The 13,962-nt window shown below is 36.8% G+C and overlaps 1 protein-coding gene across 3 annotated transcripts in view; it reads left to right on the top strand.

The window, feature by feature from the left end:
- The first annotated feature begins 633 nt into the window (after positions 1-633).
- LOC106076163 (golgin subfamily A member 3-like) overlaps positions 634-13,962 on the top strand; it is a 38,701-nt gene continuing 25,372 nt past the window's right edge. Inside the window, exons 1-6 of one of the 3 annotated variants that reach the window (XM_056005864.1) lie at positions 634-1,197; positions 2,395-2,490; positions 8,277-8,486; positions 10,687-10,910; positions 11,379-11,628; positions 13,031-13,164. In XM_056005864.1, coding sequence (XP_055861839.1) covers positions 8,312-8,486; positions 10,687-10,910; positions 11,379-11,628; positions 13,031-13,164 — 783 coding nt within the window. In that variant the 5' untranslated portion in view covers positions 634-1,197; positions 2,395-2,490; positions 8,277-8,311. Of the gene's footprint in view, positions 1,198-2,394; positions 2,491-6,306; positions 6,397-8,276; positions 8,487-10,686; positions 10,911-11,378; positions 11,629-13,030; positions 13,165-13,962 lie in introns of those variants that run through there. The other 2 variants (XM_056005865.1, XM_056005866.1) reach the window with 2 other exon arrangements.

The following is a 13,962-nucleotide window of genomic DNA, read 5'->3' as shown; positions in this document are numbered from 1 at the left end:
TTGTGCCTGTGTCCATGACATAGAACATGACATTGTGCCTGTGTCCATGACATAGAATATGACATTGTGCCTGTGTCCATGACATAGAATATGACATTGTGCCTGTGTCCATGACATAGAACATGACATTGTGCTTGTTTTTGAAGTTTCAAAATCTCTTGCCTGGTTTGGAAATCTGAACATTTAAAATATAAAAAAACAACAAAAAATCCTAAATTCTAAAATCCTCAAATTTTTTAAAACTATGTTAAAAAATGTTTTTCACTTTTCTATTTAGCTAGAAGTCATAGTGTAAACAAAGGGCAAATTACTGTGAACAACATTTTGTATGACTTTTGGCGTTCAATAATAGAGTGTGCTGTCTGTCTCATCAGAACTGTATTATTCCATATTGCAAGCCTCTACTCTCTCTCATCTCTAATAATAACAATAATAAGACTTTTATTGGAGTCTGAATATTAATGAGGAGCGCAGTATTTCAGGTGGCTACGCAGTCCCAGCTGCTAGTAGGCCTACATATTTTGTCGCATCCAGCGCAGACTGAACCAGTGGTGGTCGATTTAGGTTCTCTTTTTGCCGTATGTCATATTTAGGCCTATATATAGGGACGGACTGGCTATATGGGCATCCGTGGGCAGTACACTAAGGGCCGGTGGGTTCCAGCTTACGGGCAGCAATAAGGTGAACATACTCGAATAAGTGTATAACGGGACTCAACATTATGCATTTCTCGTTGTTATATTCGCTAAGGTGGTCAATTGTAGTCAAACTGAATTTCTATTTGATTGGACCAATACAAATTGTCTTACCTTATAGTATCGTATACAGTAGTGTATAGTGCAACAGTTATCATCTTGACACGTAGATAGCGTGTCCGCTCACGTGTACATTATATTATTAAGTTGGTCGGTCCTTAACATGATCTTGTGAGTTTCCAGCTAAGAAGTCAACGAAAATACTTAGGGCAGATGATGTAAAGGTTATTTGTTTCTGTGGCCCACGGTTAGCCAGGGTTTCGTATGGCGAGCACAACGAACAACTGCCTTTACTTTTCCTCAACTTATGTCAAGTACCCATAAGAGCTGAGCGGACTCAGAGGCGCCCTAAAAATCCCGAAGTTTAAAATCCCAGTCTTCGCTTGGATTCGAACTCAGGACACGGAAGCTAAGCTTTACCATTCAGCCACCCATTTAGTAAGTATTTATAATTAAGTATACAATGCAAATTAATTTAAGATTGGGCTTGTACTTTTTTTTTTGTTTTGTTTTTTTTACACATTTAGAATTCAGCTGAGATGCTTGTAAAATAATCTACGAAAGTGAAACCCAAGCACTCTTATGATGAGCATAAACTTATTCATGATGACATCTTAAGGAACGCGATTTGTGGGCTGGAAAGTATATTAATGTCAGGGCCGATTCAGACACCCAAATCCGCCCATTTTTAATATATTGTTGTAAACCTTGTGGTGACACAGATGGGGGTAGTGCTGTGTGTTTTTAGCCTATCCAAATCGCCACACTACCCCCATCTGTGTCACCACACGCCAGTTCGGCAAGGACCAGTGTCGTAAATATTAAGTCACGGCGAAAGTGATCAACTGGAGTGGTCAAGAAGGTTCGAGGCCAGTAGAGACACTATATAAGAGTGTGTCAGAATCACTACACTTCACGTTACCTCACAATGTGACGAGGCGAGAACCAGCACGGTGTGTGAAGTCAGGAGGAGCAAGACTAGGTTTTTGTAAAGACACTGTTAATGTTGTTGCCAATTGCGATGTATTTGAAATTAAACTGACTGATACTTTGAGTTGTGAGGTTCTTTAAGTTTGTTGTGACGTGTGGTGCAGTTTGAAGAGAGCCTGGATAGTTATTATTATTATTATTATAGCTTTTATATAGCGCTACTTTCATGCTCAGAGCGCTTTGGTCCAATCCACCACGTGAATTAACCAATCTCATTTGTGGACCGGTTGGGGAGGGGGTATCGAGGAGTTGGTTTTCCGTGCTGCCTTTAGGCGCTCAGCCCGAGTCGGGTGTCGAACCTCGAGCCCCCTTCTAGGTAGCCAAGCCACGTTCAAGCGCACTTGGCCTCTCAACCACGCTTCCCACCAAGTATATAGTATATATATATATATATACTATACTATATATCACCAGGCGCCGTTGCATTTTCACCCTTCTTTCTGCTTCTGTTGTGTATGACATCTGCAATCCGCGACCCTTCCTTTATGCTCTCTCTCCATGTGGATCTATCCAAGGCCACCTCTTCCCAGCTGCTAGTGTCGATTTTGAAGAGCTTCATGTCGCGTTTCCACTTTATATATACAGTGGAATAATGTGATCAGACATATAGGCCTAAATATATTATTGATTCATTACTATTTTCATGTAGGCCTATAGTGCGTGTCCATCTCTAGTCAAAGCAACCAGCATATTTTTTTTAGCGCATTGAAACTGGGAACAATAGGCCTGTGATCTGTCGAGTGAGGTGAGAATGTCTTTGTAAAAAATATATACTACATAGGTCAGGCTAACAAACGAAGCTTAACAAGTTGTTTGCGTGTGTAGATGCATGTTTGTTTTAGGAACTATTGTTAAATGGTCCAACAGACAACACTGATAGCTTTTGAGGCAACACATTTAAAAGACATCTCTTTTAATGTCAGAAAAATTAAAGAGTTTGTGAACAAATATAGATCTCTCTCTCTATCTGTGTCGATAAAATGCCTATGTATGAGGATTCAAAGAATTATTATTATTAATATAGCTTTCATATAGCGCTACTTTCATGTTTATAGCATGCTCCAATCTCATTTGTGGACCGGTGGGGGGGGGGGAGGGGGTATCTAGGCGCTCAGTAAACGCAACTCTGCCCGAGTCGAGTGTCGAACCTCGAGCCTCCTTCTAGCTAGCCATACAAGGTAAGTTCAAGCGCACTTAGCCTCTCGACCACGCTTCCCACATTATTAAAACACTGTGAACACAGAGACTTTCATACACAGCTGAAACCCTAGACATAGCAAGCTCTTTGTGGTGTATCCGGTTTAGATTTTTTAAAAAGTCATGCTAAAGAAGCAGCCTTGTCAATCTTGTCATCGTGTAATAAAAACCGGAAGCTTTCCCTAGAGTAGTTTTGTCTTCCCATTGGCGAATCATTCCGCGTCATTCAAACCAATACCAGCATCGGTATTTTTTCAGGTTCAGTGGTGTCGCCCCAAAGTCTTATTTGCTACGGAAGGAGATTAGCTAATTGTTAGAGGCGTGAAGATCAGTGATCTTTTTTTAAAAACTTGCCTCTAACACTCTAATACAGTTTGTATATGCTCACGGCCTCCTAGGCAGATATAACTATCGTATAACCGTATTGTGGAAGACTTTCTCGTGAGGCTGTCAGTACCATGTAGGTCAGTGCCACGTGATTTTATGATTCCAAAAGTGTAAAGGAGTACTGGAACGGCCCAGCTAATTACTGCAGTGATGACGTTATTGCCAGTTCGCTACTGAGTAGTTTGATTAGTCTATGGCAGTGTTTCTCAAACTGTGCTCCGCGGAGCCCTAGTGTTCCGCGAGGCCTGAATAGGTGTTCCACGAACAATTAGAATAATGAACTAGCAGGCCACCACGTGAATTAACCTCTCTAAAAAAATGAGTAAAGTGTTCGGCTAAATACTCAGAATGTGCTGAGTGTTCCGTTAAGGAAAAAGTTTGGGAACCACTGACCTATGTCTATATCTAGTAAGAAAATCCTCTTTTTTTTTTATGATTAATAGTGGCATTCTGGTTAATTCCAAGATATTTGTGGAGTGTAGCAGAGTTCAATTCCTCAACGCTATCAAATGTAATGTTAGTGTTTGCTGCTTTGCCATTTTTAATGCTATGATACCACACTTATTTGGGCCAAGACACGTGATGTTATCGTCACCGCTTTCATTAAGGTTTGACATTTTTGTTCCGTTTCTGCGTAAATCTAAAATGAAGATAGATGCCTTCGGTGGATTTGTCCAACACGTGGTGGATTAGCAGTGAAAGGAGTATTACGAAGAGTGCTGGGACTAAAACTTACGGAGCAGGCACCATTACACTGCACAGTACCCATTATACATTAAACACTGAACCATAATCTTCAAATACAAAAACAAAATTTAATAAAATACTCCGAAAGACACAAAGATAAAGGCACATTCCTCGTCCCATATGCTAGGACAAATTTGTACAAATACTCCTTCTTCCCTAGCGCTATTAGAGCATGGAATGGGTTGTCTGAGCTAGCCAGGAAAACCAGTGACTTGGCAGAATTTAAGTCATTGGTTAATATGCATGACTAAATGCATGAGGCGTAGGACGTAATCATCTTCTTTTTTAAAGTAACGTCTGTATTATATAAGATAAGATATTTTGTCGGAAAGAAATAATTACAAGTAGCCTAGCAACTTGGGTGGACAGCCTATTTTCTGTAAAAAAAAATATTTTAAGAGACCACCTCTGCTGACCAGATCGATGGCTTTGATCTGGTCAGTGAAGGCGATGTACAAAGACATCCTCTTTTCTCTGCACTTTTCCTACAGCTGACGGAGAGAAGAATATCATGTCGATTCTCTGAGCGAAAATCACATTGGGATTCAGGGTAGACCCGATCAGCGAGTTTTTTTTTTTTTTATAGCCTCAGTAGTATCACTTGGCCAATAAAACTTAGGAGGAAAATCCCCCCACCCCCACCCCCCGTGGATGTTGCAATTGCTTGTCACTGTAGTTTTTATAAAGTTGACAATCTTCGCACCCCCCCCCCAGAGGTTCCGTGTCCTAGCACATATTCTAGACAATATTTGCAGAGTAGTTCTTGTAGATTGTAGACGTTTCAAAAATGGGGGAGAGGCCAGCATCCATCTTGTCCATGGCTTAGTTGAGTTCTATTAATTAAGGTGGGTACTTCCTTCTAGCTCAATCTTTGTGGGCAGGCTAGTTCAAAAATAGCCGAGACAGAGACTGAGCTTATTGCTACATACAGTTCGGAGGTAGTGTTCGACCCATCTGTGCATTTGTTTGCTCTTGTCTGTAATGATTTCCCCAGTTGTGACGAGACGAAAGCTGAGCAGGTTTGGTCATATTGTAAGACATGAGTCACTCTCAAAAGTCATCCTTCAAGGTACAGTGGAGGGAGCACGAAGTAAGGGTCGTCTATAAGAAAAGCTGGCTGGAAAACATAATATAGGCCTAATGGACCGGCATCTCTCTTAGTCTTAATATCATGCAAAGAACAGCTGCATGCCGGGAAAATTGGAATGCTTATGTTACGCTAACTGTCACAGCAGCCCTACGGTGAAAGTCAAGTGACAGATAAGATAAGATAATTTTATTGATGCAATCAAATGGAAATTCAATTTGACTACCATTGACAACCTCAGCGTAACTACTTTACAAAAACAATATGGATGAAAAAATTCGAACAGCAATCACTCACACACTTACACATTCACAACCAGCGCTTTATGAGTTTGACTTCTGTGTACTTCTCGTTGACGACAGCTGATCTTGTAACACTCTGACCGATAGTGGGATAAAGGAGTTTTTAAATCTTTCTGTTTTAGTCCTAATGGAAAGGAGACGACCAATTCGTTCAGATCTTACGTAACAGTGGTTTAATGGGTGCAGGTTGTCTTTAAGAATCGAGAGTGTTTTGGAAATGCATCTTTCTTGAAAAAGCTCTTCAAGAGATGGTAGCTGTATTTGGGTGATATACGACCCTTTTTAATTAGTCTATTAAGTCTATGTCTTTGTGCCAGTGAAGTATTACCATACCAGCAGGTGATGGCAAAGTTGATTAGACTGCTGATTTGTTTAAGGAGGCTACAGTAGGCCTACTACTAAGTACTAGAGCCTACTTGATTCCTTCATACATTCCATCTGATGTGTCTGTTTAGGCTGCGAGTTGAACATTTTCACTGAGCTCTACCCAGTATTCATTTGTAGTTATGTGCTGTCCTCTGCACTCTGACTAACTTTCAGGGTAAAAGTAAAAGCTGATTTCGATGAATCGGCAGCACCTTGTCCTTGTATTTAAATGAGTGCAGTGCATCTCTCTGTTCCCTTATGATAGGTGTCAGTATAGCTGATTTTGAGTCTTACCAATCATTCCGCTTGGCAATTTTTCTTCCAAAGATTATCTTCTTTTTTGAAGTAACGTCTGTATTATATAAGATGATAGATTTATATAAGTTTTATTATAAGCTAAACTGTAAAGCTGTCGCTTATGCTTATACTTTAGCCCAAATGAAAAATCAAAGAAGGATCACTCTTATCTCTGCCACGTTCCTTCTCGCGAGATAGGAATTCTTAGACTTGTCAACAATAGTAATGGTTGACGCCTTCAGCGGCTAATGATCTAATCCTGCCAAAAGTAAAAGCATTTTGACATTATCACATTCGGCTCGTCGTTATCAGAGCTAAAATATAAACAATTACCCTAAATAGATAGGTCTAGATTAAGCCATTCATAAACTAGTAGAAAAGATCTAAATCTAGATTCTACTCTAGAGTCTAGAGTAGACTGTTAGTTACTGACTCTGACTGACTGGCTGGTCTAGTGAGAGAGACTAATCGACTAGTCTAGTGACTTAGTGACTGATCCGAATCCGACTGGTCACTGACTCTAGCAAGTCACTCAACTCGAGTCAAGTGTCTCAAGTCTAGACTCTGAGACTGTCAGACTGACTGTGATTAGTGTGAGTACTGTGACATTGAACATTCTCAATACTCAATCATTCTCTCTCAAGTCACAATCTCTGACTAGTCTGAGTCTGACTCAGAGACAGAGAGAGTCTAAGTTAGTTAGTGACAGTTAGTCTAACTCTAGAACTAGAATACTTTAGAATTTAGATTTTAGATCCAGTCTTAACTCTAGCTAGACGACTATCATCTTCTATTATAAAATTATATTTTATATATATATATATATTATATATAGAGAGTAGAGTTAGAGTCTAGTCTAGACTCTCTATAGTCTATGTCTATTATTTATATCTAGATCTATATAATAAGTCTAATAAGTATATAATAGATCTAACTGCTAGCTAGAGTCAATCTAGACCTAGAATCTGGACTCTAGAGACTCTTCTCTTAGTACTATCTAGAGTTTAGAATCTAAAAAATCTCAAGCTAACTAGTGCTACAGTCTACATTACTACAAATGACTACTATTCTAGATCTATATAGATCTTTTGCAAGCCCTGAAGACCTTGTGATAAGGCCATACATTTTTAGTTTGTGTTTTTTTACTGTGTTATCAGTATCAGGACTCAGGTCATCCTGGAGTCCACTCGCTGTACTCATCTTGTCTCTAATCTCTTTGTTTTGTTTGTGATGTGGTCTTTGTAAGCCTTTTATTCAAAGTTAAAAATCGAAGAAAGTTGAATGTATTTGAGTTAATGCACATTAATTGCACACATCCCAAATATAAAAATCATATTTGTAATCAAATCATGAAAAACCATGTTAAATACTGGTTACAGATACAGGTACATTAAATTTTAAGAAACTGTCCCTGTACAATGAATACACTCTGAAATCAACAGTCTTTTAATGCTTAGTAATCTAGATATGTATTCTCTGATAATAGTTATTTAATTTGTATGTAGTTATGTATCTGGCTGCCTGGTCGTGCGGTTTGCACGCTGGACTGTCGTTCGGACTTATTGATGGTCCCGGGTTCAAACCCTGCCCGCTCCCATCCCCCATCGTCCTGCGGGAGGTTTGGACTAGGAAGTAATTATCTTCAACTCTGAAGGAACATCCGAAATAAGTAAAACTTTTTACAAAACATTTTACAAACATCTAGAATATTGTGTAATTTTTCTGATTATAATATAATTTATTTAATTTTGTAATTTTTTTATTAATTCTGAAACGTCGTTCAAAAAAAGAATGTGTCCCTAAAGTGCTGTGAATAAAAATGCAATGTAAAAAATAATTAGCTGGTGTTTAGTCAATTATTCTAAAAAAAAAGTAAATATTTGAATTGAGATTTGAACCTTGGACCTTCGTCGTGCCATTATTTTCTAATTATTTTGGCTAAAATGATATGCTGATCTTATCTTTGAAGAAAAAATAGAAACAAATAATTTTAGTTGTAAATTTTAACATTAACATAGTAGATTTTAAACAAATGTTTTAAATCAAACTTGAAACTTACTGAAAAACCTGACCTCTGACCTATAATAATCAAAACACATAAAATTTTTTTTTTTTGTTACTTCTTAATGTTGCTTGTTTTTATTGTAGACTCGAAATGATGTGAGCTCCCAGATGCTCATCTTATGGAGCCCTTTGACCTGACCTTTCATCAGGTGACTTCAGAGGAAAATCTCAGTGACACTAGCAGCTTTGACTCGTTCAGTAATGTGGTGAACTACGAGACCACATTTGATGGCTCTGACCAGTCGCTACCACTAAGTACCTACAATGTAAATACTCTTCACTATACTTGGAAAGGTACTCACGGTGGTGTGTCTGTCTTGTTTCTAAATGTCCTTGAGTGAAGCAGTGGGTAGGGGCAGTGCATTGTGGGTAAAGCTAGTTTCATTTTTGTTTTGCTTACCACTTTATAGCATTCTAAAAATAGTTTACCTTTTTTTTTTTTTTTTGTAGCTAGTGGTTTGTTTCTATGTAATAAATAACACTACCCCTTAGTTTTAATGTCAGAGAGGTTTACATAATTTTTTTTTGGTGTGCAAATAGCAATGTCAAATTTTTTTTTTTTAAATTTAAAGTAAAATAAGATACTTTGGCTTAAAATATATTAAAAGTTTCGCTCTTTAAAGAAAACATTTTTTGTTATTTTTCATAAAAATGTTGATAAAAGTTCATAGCCTAATAGCCTATCAATAATAATTTTATTACTTAATTTATTTTATATTGAAAATAGGATAAGATAAAGGAATGCATATATTTTGATGGAGCGAATGTAGTTTGTAGTTTACTTTATCTTACATTAAAAAAAAAAAGCTTTTTTTAAAGACAAAAACAATTTGAGACCACATTTGAGTTCCTACAGTTTAATCATGGTCAATAGTGTTCAGATTGGTAGGCATTAAAACAAAAGCTTTCACAAACCAAAATTATTTCATGAAATTAACACTATTTAATAACTTACTTTTTGTTGTTGTTATAGCTAAAAGTAAAGACTCACTGCTTTCAGCAACAATATTCATCTAGGCTTTTTTTTTCTTGTCTAATTATAACATTTTTAAGTATCTGTTTTCACTTTAGGACAGTTTTAGAAGGTTTTAGTATTTTAATAACATATTTTACTGTTATATATCTTTACATGTCTTTTTATCAAGGAATTCTTTAAAAATATATCGCACTGACAATCCTTATATATTTATATTTTTACATCAATTAATAATATAGTTTCTTCAAACATCATTATAACAGCCCTAGTAGACAGATCATTTTACTGTCATTGATTTAATGTAAATAGAGTAGAAAAGATTTTTTAAATCTTAAAGAAAGAAACTTTTAACTGAAATGGTGTTATGTCTGAAAACTTAAATAGACTATCAAACGATTTGTGGATGTGTCCTATGTCATTGCTGACCATGCCCTTCAAAGCTGCATACTTAATCAAGACTCTGGCTCCAAATCCCTCCTATAGAAGAAAAAATATACGGAAAACTGCTTGATCTGGAAACCACTGCACAGTTCATGTCAGATATAGGATTACTGATCTGGAACTTCGAACATAAAAAATGAGAATGAAGAATTGAATTACTGTTAGTCACTTGTTCCATCTTTTACTTTCCTTTTCTGTTTCCTCTGGGCATTTCTGTGGTTTGGGATTGTCTTGCACGTTGACCTTTTTAGTCATTATTATTCAATCTTATTTACTGTAATTTCCAGCACAATAGAATAAGGTCTTGCTTTCACTGCAAAATTCTGATCACACAGGCCAATGACACAGTCTTTAATCTTAATCTTATGTCTAACAACTTTTAGGAAATATATTGAGTGTATTGATTAAAAATCAGTTAATGTTTTTATAGATTTCGCTCATTTTGGTGTATTTTTATTAGAATAATTATTTTAATGTAACATATATTATTGAAAGTAAGGAGCATGAATGTATGTCCTGCATAGAAATCAAAACCCTATGACCAATCTGGATAAAATTTGGCTTGAATATTCCTAGATCATGGCAGAGACTGTTGTGTATGTTTAATGTCCTTCCCACAAATCGGGGGCCCCCAAAATTTTTTTAAAAGTTCAATTTATCTCTATTAAAGAACAAAACTTTTTTAGCAAATCAGGTAAACCTGTTTTTACAGTATTTTATATTAGAGTTGAATATGCCGGCTTAACGGGTAAACCCATTTTTATTATCTACTTTTATTTTTGTTGCAAAATTTTAAAAATGTGAAAGGAACATTCCCCATGTTTGACATAGATCTAAATCCAATCTACTAGATCTGTAACTAAGGCCTGCAGGCTGTGGGTAATATCCGGCGAGTATATAATAAAGTATTTTGTGTTGGGATAAAAGTTTTAATAATATGAACTTTGTTACAGACGCAGTGGTGGGAGAAGTCTGCCTGCTTTGTTTAGAGCATGCTTTGAGCTTAGACTAGGTCAACAATAATTGCTTTAGCATTACTCTTAAGTTGTTGTTGAATCTGGATTCTTTGCTCTTCAGATTACACCTATCCATCAACCACAGCAATACAGACTGCTAACGGTGGAGTTCCCACTGGACACAACAGTACCTCAGTACAGCATCAGCCCATCTGGTACAGCGTAACTGAGGGCAGTCCTCCCCACCAGTCATTCTTAGTCCATCCTGACGATTCTCTGGCCGAGTTTAAAACCCCTCAGAATAGCAGTTCAGTCAGCAAACAACAGCTGAAAGTTTTGGCACAGGTTTGTGTTATATCCTCTTTGCATTTTTGTTTGTAAGCTTTGAAATGTGTATCTTTTTTAAGTTCAGAACCAAAGCTGTAGAGAATTAGTTCATTAATAATCTATGAAAACATTTTGGCATTAAATATCCTGGGTTTTTATAATGCTATGTCTTGGTTTTATGAATATCCTGGATTTTTGTAATACTGGTCTATGTTCTCGTTTTATGAATATCCTGGGTTATTATAATGCTGCTCTATGTTCTGGTTTTATTGATATCCTGTTTTTTTTAAATGCTGGTCTATGTCATGGTGTTATGAATATCCAGGGTCTTCATAATACTGGTCTAAGTCTTGGTTTTATGAATATCCTGGGTTTTTATAATGCTGGTGTATGTCTAGTTCAGGTTATTATCATTTTTTTTTCTCTTAATGTCTGGAGGATCTCACCAAGAAACTTACTTGAGAAGCAATTTTTTGTTTTCAACAGATATCCTCGAACACATCAGCTTTAACAAAAGAAGGCAAGCGCTGTCTGAAATTTGTGGCTCGCACAGTGACGTCACCATCAACTCCAATTCCACCAACACCGATCACCATGTCTGAGCAGGTTCAGAATTACACACACTTGTATCAGCAAGCTCCACCCCAGTCTGTGGAGTCTGATATTGACAGTGATGAGAAAGACAGCAGTTTTGAAACAGTGGCCGAAGCTTTGAAACTACAGTGGTCAGTTATAGGTAAGCAGAAGCTTTAAAGCTACATTGGTCAGTAATAGGTAAGCAGAAGCTTTAAAACTACAGTGGTCAATTATAAGTAAGCAGAAGTTTTAAAACTACAGTGGTCAGTTATAGGTAAGCAGAAGCTTTAAAACTACAGTGGTCAATTATAAGTAAGCAGAAGCTTTAAAACTACATTGGTCAGTTATAGGTAAGCAGAAGCTTTAAAACTGGATGGCTGCCTGGTCGTGCGGTTTGTGCGCTGGACTGTCGTTCGGATTTATCGACGGTCGAGGGTTCAAACCCTGCCCGCTCCCATCCTCCGTCGTCCAGCGGGAGGTTTAGACTAGGAAGTAAACTGTCTTCAACTCTGAAGGAACATCCGAAACATGTAAAACAAACAAACTACATTGGTCAGTTATAGGTAAGCAGAAGTTTTAAAACTACAGGTGTCAGTTATAGGTAAAAAGAAGCTCTTAAACTGCACTCTCAGTTATAGATAAGAAGATTGTCTAAATATGTAGAAGTGAGACATAGGTAACCATTCAATTAAGTAAATATTTGTTAGAAATGTAAAAAAACTACCTAGACATTCAATCACGTTCATGTTTTTACATCCATCTTTTGATAAAACAGATTTCCATATGATTTGATAAAACAGATTTCCATATGATTTGATAAAACAGATTTCCATATGATTTGATGAAACAGATTTCCATATGATTTGATGAAACAGATTTCCATATGATTTGATGAAACAGATTTCCATATGGTTTGATAAAACAGATTTCCATATGGTTTGATGAAACAGATTTCCATATGATTTGATGAAACAGATTTCCATATGATTTGATAAAACAGATTTCCATATGATTTGATAAAACATATTTCCATATGATTTGATAAAACATATTTCCATATGATTTGATAAAACAGATTTCCATATGATTTGATAAAACAGATTTCTTATGATTTGGCTGCCTGGTCGTGCGGTTTGCACACTGGACTGTCGTTCAGATTTATCGATGGTCCCGGGTTCAAACCCTGCCCGCTCCCATCTCCCGTCATCCTGCGGGAGGTTTGGACTAGGAAGTAATTATCTTCAACTCTGAAGGAACATCCGAAACATGTAAAACATTTTACAAACATTTGATGAAACAGATTTCCATATGATTTGATAAAACAGATTTCCATATGATTTGATGAAACAGATTTCCATATGATTTGATGAAACAGATTTCCATATGATTTGATAAAACAGATTTCCATATGATTTGATAAAACAGATTTCCATATGATTTGATAAAACAGATTTCCATATGATTTGATAATACAGACATCCATATGATTTGATAAACACTCTGCATTCAACCTAATCAGTCATGTGATAATATCCGCTCTATTCCATTCCTCTTGTCCCCAGGAAATAAAACGTTGACGCCAGTGTCTCCAGATATTGTTGCTCAAGTAGTCGCACAGGCTGAACAAAAAATTAAATCTGGGGAATTGAATCCTTCGTCATTATTGAGCCCAGCACCTTCAGTCACCTCTTCACAGGTTTGTTGAATTCATAGAAACATTGCAGGAGTTTTTTTTTTTTAAGCATTGGATGTCATATTTTGATATGAGGACTGTATAATGAATTCTTGACACTGTTAAAGTATGAGACTTTTGATGAGTGTGTGGTTGTCGTCAAACAGCTATTTTATATACTAAATATATAACTTTTACAAAGAGGGCTTTCAATGTAACTTTGTTATGGTTTTGGGTTTGATTTCTCCCTTGTGTACAATGGTTAAGTAGGTGAGTGTGTTAGCATATTTTGTAGAGGCAGAAGACTAGAGGTAGAGCAAAGGAACAGGTGAGGGTTGTTAAGTTGGAAAGAAATATTATTGGAGATGTTGGTTTTATGAATAAAGCAAATCTATTTCAAAAGGACTTTTATAAGTTGTTATAGTTGCTTGTATGTGGTGAAAAGCATCTCAGAGAGCAATCTGGTTACTAATAATTCTGGCTAATTAATATCCTTGTTAACTTTGGGGCAAAGAAACAAAGGAGAAATAGAAAGTTTTTTTTTTGGTTCAGTAGATTTTTAGGTCCTTAAGAGAAAAGTAAATCTAAAAAGTACCAATTTACGGGGCAGAAGATGTTAAGTTCATATGATTCTATGGCCAATGGTTTATGAGGGTGTCATTTGGCCAGCACAACAACAAACCACCTTTACTTCCCCAAGGCGTGTCAGGTACCCATTAGAGTTGTGTGGACTCAATTCAAAAATCCCAAAGCTCAAGCCCCCAGTCTTCACTGGAATTTGAACTTAATACCTATTGGTCCAGAAGCCTAGTGCTTGACTAC

This window comes from Biomphalaria glabrata, chromosome 12 (genome assembly GCF_947242115.1).
Source record: "Biomphalaria glabrata chromosome 12, xgBioGlab47.1, whole genome shotgun sequence".
NCBI lineage: Eukaryota > Metazoa > Mollusca > Gastropoda > Planorbidae > Biomphalaria > Biomphalaria glabrata.
Note: the sequence above shows the minus strand (reverse complement) of the source record. Positions and strands in the feature narration are given on the sequence as shown.